Source organism: Aquarana catesbeiana, linkage group LG02 (genome assembly GCF_042186555.1).
Source record: "Aquarana catesbeiana isolate 2022-GZ linkage group LG02, ASM4218655v1, whole genome shotgun sequence".
In the NCBI taxonomy this organism is placed as follows: Eukaryota; Metazoa; Chordata; class Amphibia; order Anura; family Ranidae; genus Aquarana; species Aquarana catesbeiana.
Window position 1 is genome coordinate 290,225,649 of NC_133325.1, and position 18,342 is coordinate 290,243,990.

At 46.2% G+C, this 18,342-nt stretch overlaps 1 protein-coding gene across 1 annotated transcript in view; it reads right to left on the bottom strand.

The window, feature by feature from the left end:
• Positions 1-18,057, bottom strand: part of ANKRD10 (ankyrin repeat domain 10) — a 53,975-nt gene extending 35,918 nt beyond the window's left edge. The window contains exons 1-2 of the mRNA XM_073614507.1: positions 17,771-18,057; positions 9,950-10,102 (exon numbers count right to left, since the gene is read on the bottom strand). Of these exons, the coding sequence (XP_073470608.1) occupies positions 9,950-10,102; positions 17,771-17,974 (357 nt within the window). The 5' untranslated portion in view covers positions 17,975-18,057. The remainder of the gene's footprint in view (positions 1-9,949; positions 10,103-17,770) is intronic.
• Between the last annotated feature and the right edge of the window lie 285 nt (positions 18,058-18,342).

Here is an 18,342-nt window from a genome sequence, read left to right on the forward strand (position 1 = left end):
TGTAAAGCGCTGCATAAATTGACGACGCTATAAAAGTAACTTAAATAAAATTTTTTGTTATTAATAATATTATTATTATGGTGTGGGGGGGGTTGGGTCGAGAAGCACTGTCTGTGCCACAATAGGAAGCGGCTTCCAATGGTGGCACACTGAGAAGAGGAGCCAGGAGCGCTGGCAGGGGGACCCAGAGGAGGATCCAAGCTGCTCTGTGCAATTCCATTGCATGGAGCAGGCAATTATAATTAAAAAAAAAAAAAAAAAAAAAAAAAAAAAAAAAAAGGGGGGAGCCATACAATTGTATGCTTTTTTACTGGATATGATCATAAAGAACTGTTGGAAGGGACCAAGTAATACAGAAAATATTACAGCCGTGGCCAAAAGTTGAGAATGACACAAATATAACATTTTCACAAAGTCTGCTGCTTCAGTGTTTTTAGATCTTTTTGTCAGACGTTACTGTGGTATAATGAAGTATAATTACAAGCATTTCATAAGCATCAAAGGCTTTTAATGAAAATTACATTAAGTTTATGCAAAGAGTCAATATTTGCATCCTGGCCGTCGGCAGCCCATTCTTGCATAATCAATGCTTGGCATTTGTCAGAATCAGTTTTTTGTTTTTTCGCCTGCCTCTTGAGGATTGACCACAAGGTCTCAACGGGATTAGGGTCTGGGGAGTTTCCTGGCCATGGACCCAAAATGGCAATGTTTAGTTCCCCAAGCCACTTAGTTATCACTTTTGCCTTATGGCAAGGTGCTCCATCATGCTGGAAAAGGCATTGTTCGTCACCAAACTGTTCTTGGATGATTGGGAAAAGTTGCACTCAGATTGTTTTTGTACCATTCTTTAGTCATGGCTGTGTTCTTAGGCAAAATTGCGAGTGATGGTCTGCAAGTTTAACACGCCCATACTTGAAACCCCACCACTGCGCCAACAGGAAAAATGAGATTTTGTTAAAGCTGCCACTTTAAATAAATCAAACTGAAAACTGTATTTACCCTCTACCTAAATGTAAAAGTAAAATAATGGCACTGATAATGAAGTATTGTAAATAATAACAATGAATACTAAAATAAACACCCAGTGACAAGTGAAGGTAACTGTATCACCAATGACAAAGGTGACGAGAAATAAAGTCTGTAATACAGTCTCAATTTTAAACTCTGACTTCAAACATATGCTTCTATAGCAGTTGTGTTACTCCAAATCTTCCACCACACCCCATGTGAAGGTGCTTCCGCTCCCCTTAAGAAACGCACTCACTGACTTCAGGTGCCTTGCATTCTCGTGCGCGGCATATACACTTTTACCCTCAAAGGGTTAAAACATCCCAATGATATCCAACCGTGCATGGGGTAAAAATTCTCTCCACATGAAAACAAAATAAGTGCTCCAATAGAGTGATATCATTTAAAACAATTTAATGGATAAAAACAAATCTCCAAATATTACACTCACATAGTTCCAAGTAAAGCAAGCATAAAACAATCCTCCTGTTACTAGAAAGTGATGGTGTATTGTGGTCACAGCGATTCCCATTAATAAGTCGTTATGATGAAATGCATCAGTGCAATAGCTGTACGACAACCAGCTGGCTTCAAACCGGAAGTGACGATTCGAGTCTGATGAGTCAGTGTGGGTGAGATACAGGTTGAACACCACGGGTCAGCTGTGGAAGATTTGGAGTAACATCTGCTATAGAAGCATATGTTTGAAGTCACAGAGATAAGATTGAGACGGTTTTACGGACTTTATTTCTTGTCATCTTTGTCACTGGTTGACCTTTCACTTGTCACTGGGCATTTATTTTATTATTGATTGTTATTATTTACAATACTTTGATATGAGAGCCACTATTTACTTTTACATTTAGGTAGAGGGTAAATACAGTTTTCAGTTTAAAAATTGTGAGAGTGAGCCCACTCCCTTGGCTGAGAAGCAACCCCACACATGAATGGTCTCAGGATGTTTTACTGTTGGTATGACACAGCACTGATGGTAAAGTTCACCATTTCTTCTCCGGACAATTTTTTTCCCAGATGACACAAACAGAGAGGGGATTCATCAGAGAAAATGACTACCTCAGTCCTCAGCAGTCCAATCACTGTACTTTTTCCAGAATATCAGTCTGTCCCTGATTTTTTTCTGGAGAGAAGTGGCTTCTTTTTTGTCCTGGACACCAGGCCATCCTCCAAAAGCCTTTGCCTCACTATGCGTGCCGATGCACTCACACCTGCCTGCTGCCATTCCTGAGCAAGCTCTCCACTGGTGGTGTCCAGATACCACAGCTGAACCAACTGAAGGAGACGGTCCTGGCCCTTGCTAGAGACTTTCTTGGTCACCCTGAAGCCTTCTTCACAACAATTGCACCTCTGATGATCCGATAAATGGTTGATTTAGGTGCAATCTTAGTAACAGCAATATCCTTACATGTGAAACCCTTTTTGTGCAAAGCAATGATGACTGCACGTGTTTCCTTGCAGGTAACCATGTTTAAACAGATGAACAAAGATTTCAAGCACCACCCTCCTTTTAAAGCTTCCAGTCTGTTATTCTAAATCAGCAATACAGAGTGATTTCCACTAGAGGTCGACCGATATATCGGCCTGATATTTGGCTTTTTTTACTTAATCGGCATCGGCGGATTGTGCTGATAAAAAAAGCCGATTATACCTTCAGCGGGACTTGCAAATGACCTGTAATATAAGTCAATGCAAGTTGTCTGAAGTTTTCTTCTCTCCTCCTCTGGGCAGCCTGCCAAGTCTGATAAGAAGATACATTTGTATCTCTTTCAGGTTCTTTTATCAATAGACTGAATTCAGTGGAGAAGTTCTCAGTTTAACCATTTAAAGACTAAATCTTTTCTGACACTTGTTGCTTAGAAGTAAAAATCCTGTATTTTCTGCTAGAAAATCACTTGGAACCCCCAAACATTATATATATTTTTTCTAGCAGAGACCCTAGGGAAAAAAATAGCGGTTGTTGCAATATTTTATGTCACACGGTATTTGCGCAGCAGCCTTTCAAACGCATTTTTTTTTTTTTAAAAATACACTAATGAAATAAAAAAAAAAAAAAAAAAAAAAAAAAAAAAAAAGCAGTAATGTTAGCCCATTTTTTTCGTCCAAAAGTTTTGATTATCTGTTTTTGTGTTTTAATATTTAAGATATAGTTTTTTTTTTTAATCTAAATTCTACAAACAAGTGAACTGATTGGAGGTTTGTTTTGTTTAATAAATGTTTAAATATAAAAAAATTTCTGTATCACTTATTACTTAAGGCTGCTTTCACACTGGAGCGGGCATGCGTTGACGGTAAAACGCTGTTAGTTTTAGCGGCGCTTTACCATCATTTTAGCGGCGCTATTCGGCTGCTAGCGGGGCGCTTATAACCCCAGCTAGCGGCCGAAGAAGGGGTTAAATGCGACCCTGAAGCGCTGCTGCCGAAACGCTTTGCAGGTGCTTCGGCAGCGGTGCGCATTAATTTCAATGGGCAGGAGTGGTGGAGGAGCGGTATACACCGCTCCAAAGATGCTGCTTGCAGGACTTTTTTTTTTTAACATCCTGCCATCGCATCGCCTCAGTGCGAAAGCACTCGAGCTTTCACACAGACTGCAGGGGAGCCGTTTTACAGGCGCTATTTTTAGCCCAAAAGCGCCTGAAAAATGCCCCATTGTGAAAGGGGTCTAACTGTCAGATTTTATGAGATGAAGGGGAAAGACCTGGCAGGAGGGAGGGGCCAGGAGCACCGGCGTGGGACCCAAGAAGAGGAGGATCCAGGCTGCTCTGTAAAAAACCATTGCACAGAGCAGGCAAGTATGACATTTTTTTTTCTAAAATAAAACACCACTATGACCTTACCATCGCTTTAAGTTAATTTTCATGGCAAAGAGGGACCTTGCAATTAATTGCAATTCATCTGATCACGCTTCCTAACATTCTGGAGTATATGCCAATTGCCATCATAAAAACCTGAGGCAGCAGACTTTGTGAAAAATAGGATTCTTCACTTGCGTTAAAATCCGTTTCTCTGAGTTCATTGACAGACACAGCCTTCTTTATTCAGAACCATAGGGTTATAATCGCCCCCTACAGGAGTAGGACACTAGGCAAAAAAAAAAAAAAAGAAAGACTGCAATGCCTATGGGCAGTCCTAGGTGATCTACACCCCCCCCACTCTGCTATAGGCCTTCAGTTATGTAACAAGCAGTATCAGAAGTATTAAAACTCCATAAAGGGGCGGGTGCTGTGTCTGTCAATTAACTCAGAGAAACTGATTTTACGGCAAGCCAAAAATCCTATTTTCTCATTCGTTCATTGACAGACACCACCTTAGTTATTCAGAACCATAGGGATGTTCCAAAGCAGTGCCAAACATGAGGGGTGGTGAGGGGTGGGGCAGCCAATAAAAAAAAAACAAACAAAACAAAAAAAAACAATAAAAAACAAAAAACACCTAGATCAGCCAGACAACCTGGAGCTCAGCAAGAACAACCTGGACCCCACCTGACCAGCAAAAAAAATAAAAAAAAAATAAAACCCCCTTCACGATGGAAAAAACCCCTAGACCGCCACCTGCAGAACCTTGCGGCCAAAAGAAGCATCCGCAGATGCCAGTACATCCACCTTGTAAGATTTTGTGAAAGTGTGCACCGACCACCAGGTGGTCGCCTTGCAAACTTGCGTTACTGACGCCTCATATGGAAGGCCCAGGATGCACTCAGCGCCCGAGTTGAGTGTGCCTTCACTGGGAAGGAAGGAACCCGACCCTTGACAGAATAGGTCTGAGTCACAGTTTGCCTGATCCATCTAAAAATGGTTGCAGAGGAAACAGACAGCTCCTTATTTGGTCCATCCATGATCATGAGCAGTGAGTCTGACTTTCGAAAAGACTCAGTGGCTGCCAAATACACCCTGACAGCCCGTACCACATCTAAGGTGTGCAAGGCAAATTCCCTCGGATATTGCAGCCTGGGACACAGAAAGCAACACGATGTCCTAATTTAAATGGAAATCAGAGACAACCTTAGGAAGGAAAGAAAGACAAGGATGAAGCACCACCTTGTCCCTATGAATCACCAAGTAGGACGTACGACAGGATAGCGCCGGCAACTCTGACACCCTGCGAGCAGAAGTAATAGCCTCCAAGAAGGCCACCTTCTGTGATAGCGTGAGCAGGGGATTTTCTCAAATATTTTCAAACGGAGGCTTCTGTAGAACCCAAAAGTACAAGATTCAAGTCCCATGGTGGCAAGGGAGATCGCACCGGTGGAACCACATGTTGCACTCCCTGAATGAAGGTATGCACCAGGGAATGCGAAGCCAGGGAGCGTTGAAAAGAAAACTGCCTAGGCCGACACCTGGCCCTTGACAGTACTCAAGGCCAAAATTCTTTTCAAAACGCCCATCTGAAGAAAACTCAAAATCCGAGGCACTGAAAAGGAACGTGGGTGAAACCCCACTGACTCACACCATGAAATGTACGCTTTCCACGTCCGATAATATACCTTCCTGGAAGTAGACTTTCTAGCTTTAAAGCAGCATCAGAATCACCGACGCAGATAAGCCCCTATCCTTCAACACCTGGCTTTCAATACCCAGGCCGTTAAAGCCAGTGACAGTAAAGCAGGGCGGAAGATCGGCCCTTGGGATAGCAGATCCTCCTTGAGAGGCAGCCGCCAGGGGGCGTCTGCGACCAGACGCCCCAGGTCGGCGTACCAGGGCCGACGAGGCCAGTCCGGGGCCACTAGAATGACCGGAATTCCTTTGGCCTCAATCCTGCGCAACAGCCATAGCAGAAGCTTGAGAGGAGGAAAGGCATAGATCAGACGATACTGGCCCCACAGAGTGACCAGAGCATCTGAGGTGTCCGCCAGAGGGTCCCGAGACCTGGCCACAAACCTCTGCACCTTCATGTTGATTCGGGATGCCATTAGATCTACCTCTGGGGATCCCCAGCGTAGACAGATCTGTTGAAATATCTCCAGATGGAGGGACCACTCCCCTTGGTCCAAATACTTGATGACTGAGGTAATTTGACATAGGCTACCGCCGTGGCATTGTCTGACTGGGTCTGTATCGGGAGCCCCTGAAGTCAATCCGCCCAATGATCCAGAGTCTGATCCCCCAGAGTTCCAAGATGTTGATAGGTAGCCTGGATTCCTCCAGCGTCCAGTGACCCTGAGCCGAGCTCAGGCCCAGGACTCCCCCCCACCCGGACAGACTGGCATCGGTGGTAACCGCCGTCCAGTACAGCGGGAAAAAGGATTTTTCCTGCCGAAGGTCCGGGGAAAGAAGCCACCAGATCAGGGACCCCTTGGTTCCTTGACTCAGCCGAATGTGACCATCTAGAGACTCATTACATTTGTCCCATTTTAACAAGCTCTCCCTTTACAGGGGTCCCGTATGGAACTGAGCGAACGGGGCCGCCTCGAACGTAGACACCATCAGGCCCAGTACCCGCATGCAAGTCAGCAGGGAGACTCACCTGCTGGACAGCAGCAAGCGGGCTGCCGCCTGTAATTTCTGGAGTTTGACCTGCGGAAGGAACACTCTGGCCCGAGCAGAATCCCAGAGTCAGACCCAGATACACCAATTTCCGAACTGGAGTCAAACGCAGACTTTTGGTAATTTATCAGCCACCCAAAATCTGCCAGAGTCTGAACAGTGATCTCCATGTCGCCCCTCAGGGCCACTGGGGACTCCGCTCGAAGCAGGTCGTCGAAGTAACCCAGAACAGCAATTCCCCGCTGGCACAGTAGCGCCAGAACTGGGGCCAACACTTTGGTGAAGACCCGAGGAGCGGCAGTGAGACCAAAGGGCAACGCCGCAAACTGATAAGGCTCCTCTCCCACAGCAAAGCAGAGGAACCGCTGGTGCTGTGCACAAATTGAGTGTGCAGGTAGGCATCCTTGATGTTGATGGAGGCAAGAAAGTCCCCCTGGTGAAGAGATGCCACCAAGGAACTAACGAACTCCATTCTGAACTTCCGCACCCGTACATAGGAGGTTCAGGGCCTTGAGGTCCAGAATCGGACGTACAGAACCCTCTTTTTTGGGGGATTGTAAATAGGTTTGAATATAAGCCCTGGAAACGTTCCGACACCGGAACAATCACCCCTTGGAGCAACAGGCCTTGCACCGTGCCCCGGTGGGCTAACAAGCGGTCCGGGGACAGATGCAGATTGGACGGAAAAAAAATCTGCTTGGGGACAAGTCTGGAACTCGATCTTGTAACCAGACAGAATCACTTTGTGGACCCACTTGTCGTTTATCAGAGAGGTCCATGGGCCCGGAAATCAGCGAAGATGTCCCCCCACCCGGACTGCTGGTGAGGGCGCCTCTTAATGCAGGAGGAGCCTTATTTGGGGGTCTGGAGAAGCCAGCTCTCGGTTTGCCTGACCAGGGCCGCTTGGGACCTCCCAAGGGGGGCTTGAAAGACTTCGAGCCTTTGTCAGTGGACCCTGAGGGATGAAAAAACTTCCTGTGTGCAGAGAAGGAAGGGCCACGCTTGCGACTTGGCTCCTTCCCCTTCTTGGACTGTAGAAGAAAAGCACTCTTCCCCCGTGACACTCCTAATGATATCATCCAGAGTGGCCCCAAACAAGCGATTGTCTTGAAAGGGCAGATCAGCAAGGGCCTTTTTAGAGGCCTGGTCCGCAGTCCAACACTTCAGCCACAATATCCGTCGAAGCACTACTGCTGAAACAGATAGCTTAGAAAGCAAGGGCGCTGCATCCAAAGAAGCACTGCAGACAAACTGCAGCCCCTGGATCAGTTGTTATGCTAATTCCGTGAGGGCAGAAGGAAACTGGTCACCTTCGAGGTCACGGCGCAACAGCTCAGCCCATTCTGTCAGCGTTTGCGACACCAGAGCAATAGCCAAAACTGGCCGAATCGCCGAACCCGCAATAGAGAACATAGTGCAGCTCAGAGACTCTGCCTTCCTGTCAGCTGGGTCTTTAAAGGCCAGAGAGTCCTCAACCAGAATCATAGTGGTTTTGTTCAACCAAGAAACCGGGGAATCCACCACAGGTGGAGGTGTCAATTTTTTTGAGCAGACTCTCCTCAAAGGGATAACACACAGCGAAACACTTTGGAATTACAAAGGGGCATTTTGGACACTCCTATTCTTTATAGACAAACTTGTCAAAAAGGGAGGGATAAGGGAACACTTTTGCTGCGCGAGGCGGCATGTGGTTGCCAAAGGGGACCGGCACCTCCACCGCAGCTGCATCCTCCTCCATTTTTAAAGTTTCCCACACAGAAGCAATCAGTGCATCGACCAGCACTTTCTCACGCGCAGCTACTGGGGCAGAGGAATCATCCTCACTGTCCGAAAAAGATCTAGGAGTGCGGCTGCAGGCCCCGTCCACGGCAACCTAAGGCGGAGGACGCTTCTTGCTAGTCCGCCACCCAAGAGCAACCTCCACCCGGGACACAAAGGACTCCATGGCCACCAGATGACTGGGACCCAGAGATACCTGCAGCCTCTGACAGGGGGTCAGGTGGGAAAACATGCTTCTGAGGCTCCATAGGAGAGAGAAAAGAAAAAAAAAAAAAAAAAAAAAAAAAGGAAGAAGAGCGCCACACCAAGAGTGACCACTACAATTGGACACCCCCCGCACCGGACCACCAGGACACCCCACCTGCAGCAGAGAGGAGGGATCCCCCAGACTCACCACCCCACTCAGCGTAGCGCTTGCTGCCTAAGATATAGACCTGCACACATGTGGCATCCAAGGGAGAAGAAAACACAGGAGTCAGCGCCGGGTTAAAAAGGAGGAAGTTCCACCTGCCAAAGACGCCATCCTGGGCTACAAAGTAATGGCCGACATTGCCTGAGCCAAAATCCACCATATCACAGCCGCCGAGCTACACAAACATGTCCGCCAGCCATAGGAAGTCATCAGGCATTAGGGAAAAGGATGGCGGCTACGGCAAAATGGCCGCACTACACAAGACTACCATAGATGCAGGAGAACCCTGTAGCCTCCCAGGATGTGTGTGAGTGTGAGTGAGTGAGTATCTGGGCACCCTCCCCCCATTAAGCACAGCACCTAGGTGGTACGCACCCCCAGACCACCAGTACTTACCCCCGCCCCCCAGGACCCACTACCCCATATGGAGGGGGGGTGGGGGGTTACCATGGGACCTCCAGGGCCAGGAAAAGAGGCTGCAGGGACAGAGGGGACCCGCAGGACCGACCTGGGAAGAGGCCCGCGTCTGCCACAAAAACCCCCTAAGGGGAGAGGGGGACATTTACTCACCATACCAGGACCAAGTGGGCACCGCTCCAGACAGAACCTCCCTGCCACCGAAGTGGGGGGGGGGGGCTGTTGGCTATGAGGGGCACTGCAACTCAAGCGGAGACCCGGTCATATGCGACCTTGCGAGACGTTTAACTCGCAGGGCCAGCCCCCGTCCAGTGGGGCTATGTCGCAGCCGACCTACCGCGTAGCTGAGGTCTGCACTCGCTCATTGGCCAGACTGGGGTGACCACTGGTTCAAATGTCCAGCCCCTCAGTTGATTGTAGTTCTCACCGGAAAAATTCTGAAAAAAAAAAACAAATAGAAAAATAAAAATTGCCAGGACAAGAGATACCAGCAGGGAACTAGGTCCTTACTCCTGACTAGGCGGAAAAAAAAAACTGAAGGACTATAGAAGAGAGGGGGGTGTATATCACCTAGGACTGCCCATGGACATAGCCAAGTCTTTTTTCTGCCTAGTGTCCTACTCCTGTAGGGGGGCGATATAACCCTACGGTTTTGCATAAAGAAGGCTGTGTCTGTCAATGAACGAATAGGAAATTATTATTTGTGTCATTCTCAAAACTTTTGGAATGGCTGTACACTGAGGACAGTTGCCATCCATACAAACATCCATATTTGAAGAGGTGAATCTCCAAAATATACTTGAAATAAAATGCTATATACCACACATTGTCTTACCTGTTTATTTACATTAGCACCTGCTTGAATAAGCCACATTAGGCAGTGAGGATGCCCTCCGAAAGCAGCAATGTGCGCTGGTGTTTGAGCAAACCGAGTTGTGCCGGCATTAACAGAGCAACCTGCTCCAACCAGCTGGACCAGACACTCCAACTGTGAAAATGAAGGACAGCATTAATTCAGATAGAAACCTGGTTTTACCAAGCTCCAACACCTATATTTTAATAAAGGAATACATACTCAAACGAATTGCTCACTAAATGGGTACAACGACAAGTGTACTCTTGTTTTACATCAAACAACCCACAACAAGCACCGTTTCTTCACGATTAACATTATCAAATTATTGTACCTACGAACCATGCAATACATTATTCCCTGACTCTAAAGGTGGGAGTACATAGATCGAAATTTGGCCGGCTTAGTAAGGATCAGCTGAATGTTCAATCTGTTTGTGGCCCTCCCTGTTCAAAAGAAGTCAATAGGTATATCGACTTTTGTCAAATGGCCACGCTGGAAAACCTATCAGTACCTGCAGCCCCCACTGTCAGAATACAATACCACAGCATAGAGGATTCCTACATCCACCACCCTTGTGTGGATAGGGGGAGTCTTTTTTGTTGGCTGAATAAGGGGAAAAAAAAAAAAAAACCTTTTTTTGCAAAAGCATTTGACACAGTTCCCCATAAAAGTTTACTGTACAAAATAAGGTCCGTTAGCATGGACCATAGGGTGAGTACATGGATTGAAAACTACAAGGACCAATAGACATGTGTTGGTTTACACCAGCTACAAGGGCGAGTTCAGAGGGTGATGATAAATGGGGAGTACTCGGAATGGTCAGGGGTGGGTAGTGGGGTTCCCCAGGGTTGTGTGCTGGGACCAATCCTATTTAATTTGTTCATAAACGATCTGGAGGATGGGATAAACAGTTCAATCTCTGTATTTGCAGATGATACTAAGCTAAGCAGGGCAATAACTTCTCCGCAGGATGTGGAAACCTTGCAAAAAGATCTGAACAAATTAATGGGGTGGGCAACTACATGGCAAATGAGGTTCAATGTAGAAAAATGTAAAATAATGCATTTGGGTGGCAAAAATATGAATGCAATCTATACACTGGGGGGGGGGGGGGGGGGGGACCTCTGGGGGAATCTAGGATGGAAAAGGACCTAGGGGTCCTAGTAGATGATAGGCTCAGCAATGGCATGCAATGCCAAGCTGCTGCTAACAAAGCAAGCAGAATATTGGCATGCATTAAAAGGGGGATCAACTCCAGAGATAAAACGATAGTTCTCCCACTCTACAAGACTCTGGTCCAGCCGCACCTAGAGTATGCTGTCCAGTTCTGGGCACCAGTCCTCAGGAAGGATGTACTGGAAATTGAGCGAGTACAAAGAAGGGCAACAAAGCTAATAAATGGTCTGGAGGATCTTAGATATGAGGAAAGGTTGCGAGCACTGAACTTATTCTCTCTGGAGAAGAGACGCTTGAGAGAGGATAGGATTTCAATATACAAATACCGTACTGGTGACCCTACAATAGAAATAAAACTTTTTCGCAGAAGAGAGTTTAACAAGACTCGTGGCCACTCATTAAAATTAGAAGAAAAGAGGTTTAACCTTAAACTACGTAGAGGGTTCTTTACTGTAAGAGCGGCAAGGATGTGGAATTCCCTTCCACAGGCAGTGGTCTCAGCAGGGAGCATCGATAGCTTCAAGAAACTATTAGATAATCACCTGAATGACTGCAACATACAGGGATATACAATGTAATACTGACACATAATCACACATAGGTTAGACTTGATGGACCTGTGTCTTTTTTCAACCTCACCTACTATGTAACAGTTTTTACACAAATGAAATACTTCTAGTGGAGCCATTTTACCTGCAAAAGGATCTGTATTGCTCTTCATCCAAACCTGAGATTACACATCCCCCTACACAGCAAAGGCAGAGGAACACCACCACTTATGGCTGAGGAATACAGTGGTGTCCTCCTGCTCTATAGCTCCAGTCTCTTTACTGGACAGTGAAAGAACAGGAGCAGACTGATTTGTCATCTCTCTGCTCTTATCACTTTTTATTTTGCTAGTCAATTTATTTGCATGCAGCATCCACGATTGGCTCCCATTGCTGCTTCTCCCTCAACCAGTTTGAATGCTTATGTACAAGGAAATACAAGAGAAAAAGACCAAGTCGTATTTAGGCCTCCTGGAACAAAATCCCTGGTGCTTCCTGGTGTCCAGGAGCTGCCTGTCCCACTTGCAGCCACCAATCTGCATTAGCGCGCCCCCCCCCACACACACACACGCATGTATGGTGCTTCTCCCCAAATGCCAGAAAGTGCTGAAGATATTATGCCACAGGGGCACATAGGAGCTGCTAGTGTCAAAAAAAAAAATTTATGTACAGAGCTTTATTAATGTGTCTTATATCTGCCTGGAGATCAGCTTCTCAAGGCTAAATAAAAGCATAGCATGCGTTTGCTATACACATTGCTCTTCTGACCAACGCATCCCCCCCCCCCCCCCAGTAACCGTAACTGTCAATATTTCAGGATCATTTCGAGCTTAAGACATGCGGCACCTCTGAAAATTGATCCATGGTGGATCACTTTTCAAAGGATAGCTGACAGGCAGGGCAATATGTCACCGCCTCAGACGGTTTTAACCCTCAATTGGCTAAACCAGCTTGCCACAGCCTCTTTAATTTAAAGTGTCACTAAAAGGAAAAATGGTTTTATTGTTTTTGAACGAGTGAAGAGGAATTGGTTGGAACCCGTCCGGTTTTATTGGTGTGTTTGACCTGTTAGGCCCCTCTCACAACGGCAGACCGATAAGGTCCACCTGTCAGTTTTTTCAGTCGGACCCTCCAGTCACTTCTATGGAGCAGCAGGAGTCAATAGACATGTGTTGGTTTACACCAACTGATATCAGATCTGATAAAAACCGACAGATGAAGATCCTTTTCCCATCTGTCTGGCAGATCAGATCTGATGGCAGTCGGGTGTAAATGGACAGGCGATCCGCTTACGTCCAAATATCCAAAGAAGAGAGCGGGCTGTGTCCGCTCTGCATAAGTGGAGCAGACACAGACCAGCCATCCTATTGCTCATTGGAAAAATTCCACACTGAACCGGCAGGAGGCCTTAGTGAAAATCCCCCATTTGTCCCGTTTATCATTATCATAAGTGAACCAAATTTTAAGTTGGCACTGGAACAGTAAGAGGTTAAATCCTCCAATGGGGACATTCATTTTGGTGACATCCCGGGATTCCCTCACTCTGTTTTGGCTATGGGACAGGAGGTGAATGGAAATCTCCCCAATAGGACACAGATTACCAAAAAACAAAAAAAAAAACAACACTAACAGGTGTTCTAAACCTCCCTTACTCTATCCAAAAATGATAAAAAAGTTATGCCTTTAGTGACACTTTAAATGGGTTGCGTTTCACAGCAGTACTATCTGCAAAACTTGATGGCATTTCATTTTGCCATGGCTCGTATACAGTGCTTCATAATGAAAAAACTGCTCTCCTGAACCTTACTCACCATCTTCATGTATTTAAAGCTACTTTACACTGGGGTGGGTGGGCACCGGCAGTAAAGCGGCGCTATTTTTAGCGCCGCTTTACCATCATTTTAGTGGCGCTATTTGGCCACTAGCAGGGCAGTTTTAACCCCTGGCTAGTGGCAGAAAACCAGTTAAAACCGCCCGCAAAGCGCCGCTGAATACACTGCTGCAAAGATGCGGCTTGCAGGACTTTTTTGACCGTCCTGCAAGTGCACCGCTCCAGTGTGAAAGCCCGCACAGGAGAGGCGCTTTACAGGCGCTATTTTTAGTGCTGTAGCGCCTCAGTGTAAAAGTAGCCTAAAGGCTTCAACTGAGGGCCAGTTCACACCACATGCAGTCCAGTGCGATTTTTCTGCATCAAAAATGCATAGAAAGTAAATTATATGGTTTTCAGTGGCATAGTTCACACCAGTGCGTGCAGTTCCAATGCGTTTCAGAAAAAAAAAAAAAAAAAAAAAAAAAAAGGGAGGAGAACATGCTGCATTTTACCTGCACTGGAACGCTGTAAAAAGCATCAAAAACACACTGGAACACACATGTTCTTATTAAGGGCCAGTTCACTCCAGATGCAGTTCCGAGTGCTTTTTTTTCCTGCACAAAATGCATGCAGTGTTTTCCATGTATTCCAATGGCTCTAGTTCACACCATGCAGTCAGTTTTCGGTCAGTTTCTGCACTGGAAACTGACTGCATGGTGTGAACTAGAGCCATTGGAATACATGGAAAACACAGTGCATACACATTTTTAGTGCAGAAAAAAAGTGCACAGAACTGCATCTGGTGTGAACTGGCCCTGAAAGTTTTTTTTTTTTTTTTTTAAAGGGGTTGTAAAGGTAAATTTTTTTTTTTTTTTTAAATAACAAACATGTTATACTTACCTTCACTGTGCAGCTCGTTCTGCACAGAGTGGCCCCGAACCTGGTCTTCTGAGGTCCCTCGGCGGCTGTTTCAGCTCCTCCCCGCAAGCATTAACCACCTTAATGCGAGCTCCCTCGCATGGTGGTGAGTGCTTGCGGGCGCGCTCCCGTGATACAGCCGCTCACTGTATCACTCGGCCCCGCCCCCCAGCACGCCGCATCATTGGATGTGATTGACAGCAGCGCGAGCCAATGGCTGCGCTGCTTCCAATCCATCCACTGTAGCCAATCAGCGGCCAGGGTGAGCGGAGGAATAGATGTCGGGAACGAGAAGCTGACTTTCGAGGCGTCAGGTAAGTAAAACGGGGGGGCTGGGGGCGGCGGTACTGTCAGAAGTTTTTTCACCCTAATGCATAGAATGCATTAAGGTGAAAAAATTTTTACCTTTACAACCCCTTTAATAAAAGGGATGGGAGGGGGAAAAAAATTCACCGGACTACATCAAAAACGCACATGCAGAAAAGCATCTGGAACGTATACCGAACAGCGTTTCTATGATATGAACTGGCCCGAAGTCTCTCCTTTCCCATCTTTCCTCCAGACTGTACATATTAAAGCGGGGTTCCACCCAAATTTTGAACAATATCTGTATGTATTCTCTTCCTTGCCTAGATGCTGACATGCCGTTTAAAAAAATTTAAATCGCCGTAATTACCTTTTATTTTTCTATTCTTCTTTGCACTTCCTGGTTCTCCTCCCATGGGAGTAGGCGTGTTTCTAGCCTCTCCCAGACTCCTGAGAGCTAGTCTCAGGCTTCCCAGGATGCCACTGAGCATGTGCGGGAACGAGCGGTGAATGCTGGGAGCACAGCATTCACCACATCCAGGAAATAAATGCTTGTGGGCTTCAAATGCCCACAATGAAGATGGAAACCGCCTTCAGTGAATAATATAAGTTATTCTTTCCGACGTAATCTGACACAGGCGGACATATTACACACAATATGTGAGTATGTAATGCTGAGAAGAAAAGTTTGTGAATGAACTCAAAAAAAAACCAAACAAAACGATAGATAGGTGGACCCCCCGCTTTAAGTTCCTAAAGTCTCTCCTGATGAGTTTTATCCCCCAGACCTTTCACAATTTTTGATACCTGTCTCTGAACTCATTTTCTCAATATCTTTTTGTAAGCAAGGTCTCCAGAACTGGACACTATTGTAAATGAGGTCTAACTAAAGATCTATATAGAGAAATCAGGACCGCCTTCCTCCTGCTGGTGATCCCTCTAGTGATGCATCCTAGAATTCTATTCCCTTTTCCCACTGCCTGGCCAGTGTGGGAAAGTTTGAAGTCTGGCTAGAGTTTGTCTCTAGTGGCCATACACACTTCCATTTTGTTGTAGAACAGGTGTGAATTAAAGTGGCTGTAAACCCTTCCATTTACTAAGTGAACTGACCGGCCTCAGGGGATACAGAGATGAAACAAATCCTGCTACATAAGTTGTATCTGTTTATCTGCAGCCCTCTCTCCATCTGTTTAAAGTGCTAAATTCATAAACTTGTCAAAGTTGAGGGAAAAAAAAAAAAGAGGGAGTGGAGAGCTGAAGTTACACGTCACAGAGCTCAGTTAGGAGAGATCTCACAGCCGATTGGCGGGAAGAGACACCCCCCCACCTTACACAGCATACAGGAACAGAGCTGAAGCTGTCAATCAGCTGGTGGTCCCTCCTGTCACTTATTTTCTTTTGGCATCAGGAAACCTGATTAGAAGCGAGGCATGCTGATAAAAGGAACGAAGCAGCGGACAGAAATGACACTTAGGGCTCATTTACACCTACTTCAACACGCATTATTATTATAATACAGGATTTAGCGCCAACAGTTAGTGCAGCACTTTACAATATAAAGGGAAACAGTACAGCAACAATACAATTCAATATAAGAGGGTTAGGAGGGCCCTGCTCCTGCGAGTTTAAAGTACCTACCGCTTCAACATGCTTTTTTTGATGCTTATTTTTTTAAAGAAACTTGGCAGATGCCGGAGTGTGTTGATACACCCCACCCCCAAAAAAAAGGGGGGAGCAGGGGAAGAACCACCTAAAGTTGAATTAAAGCCCCTCAAAAGCTGCAAATGTTTCAAGCAAACTTTGTCACAGATGTCTATGGACACTTTGAAGTACCACTAAAGCGACATGGGGTAAAAAGCAAAGCATAAAGAGGGCTGTAAGCTAACCATTGTATCTAGTGACAGGAGCTTTGATTGGCATTCAGAGAGGTTTTTTTTTTAAAAAAAGCGTGTCCGAAGCCTTGTTTAGATGCAAGTGTAAAGGAGCCCTAAGTGCTCTGTATTGAGACAAGTACATACTATAGAGGGACGTGTTCATATTTCATGTCTGAGGTTTACAACCACTAAAATTAAAACAATTAAATCCAGTCAAATGGCAATAATTAACCTTCCGATCAATTTAGATCCAATTCAATCACACCGAGTCAATCAGCTAGGGCAGAAAATGATTGATCGTGTGGCACTGTTCAGCAGAACAGGAATACTTTGATATTGATCAGATTATGAGATTACATAGTGGAAACAGGGAAGCAATTGCTAACTTGAGATCATATCTTATCGAAATCCACTTCTACATAGGTGTGCCATATTGATAGAATGGGTTGTAGATTATACATCTATTTCTTACACAAGAGACACCAATTGCTTATTGAAGTGTGTATGACCCATGTAATTGTGTGCTAGATAATACAGTCTGGCTGTAAAAGAACAAAATAGCTGATCCCCCACCCCAAAAAAAAAAATATCACCAACAGATCCTAAATCAACACAAACATAGAAGGATCTTATGGAAATTCTGGTGACGATCACTTAGTGCTAGCAATGACTATGCCCATTACAGCTCTTCTGCGCAGTCACTAGATTATAAATAAAGCTGGGAGTTCATATGAACTGTCTGCATGCCTCTTCCCAGCCTCACCACAACGGTTGCTTCTATACATCACGCCCCTCCCAAACACCCCTAAAACCCCACCCTCTCCCTTAGTGTCCACTATGCCCCCTCCCCGCAGCAAATACTGCTGTACACCCAGCCTCTGTGATTAGCATGCCCCTCCCCGTCTCCTCTATGTGCCCGCCTCCCCGTCTCTGCTGTCTATCCTTCTTGTAGATGTCACCACTCCCCAATCATTAGCATATCACTCCCACTTTCCTTCTCGGCCTCCTCTCTTTGTCTCCGATCCCCGAGCTGCTCGCCCCGCCCTCTCCACTATCGTGTAGCAGCCGAATAAAATGGCGCCAGCTCCTCCCACTTTCCATCCCTTCATTGATGTGCCTGAACCCCGTAAGTTCCCACACCCGCTGCCCGCCTGTCCCACTTGGTCACCTTCCCGAAGTGCGCTGCCCAGTGTATGGGCGTCCAGCCGTAACACGAGTCTTCCTTGCCGAGCTGCTGAACGGTGTTCCCAGGCGGGCCTTGCAGTAAGGAGCGGAGGCAGTGAAGGTCTCCATCCCGGCAGGCTCGGTGAAGAGGAAAGCGGAGGTTCAATACCTCCTCACTGGAGAAACCGGCCTCCGAGCACACTGACATGACTGCAAGCACCCAAACACAGACACACACACACCGGGGCTAGGGGTGGAGCTAAGCTTTGCCCGCCTCCTATTGGCTCACTGCCGGGGCGGGGACACACCCAGCATGGCAATGTATACACTCCGCTTCCATTCCTTCATAGAAGATCGGTGCGTACATTATACTGTCACATGGAAATGTATACACTCCGCTTCCATTCCCTCCTATAGAAGATCGGTGCGTACATTATACTGTCACATGGAAATGTATACACTCCGCTTCCATTCCCTCCTATAGAAGATCGGTGCGTACATTATACTGTCACATGACAATGTATACACTCCGCTTCCATTCCCTCCTATAGAAGATCGGTGCGTACATTATACTGT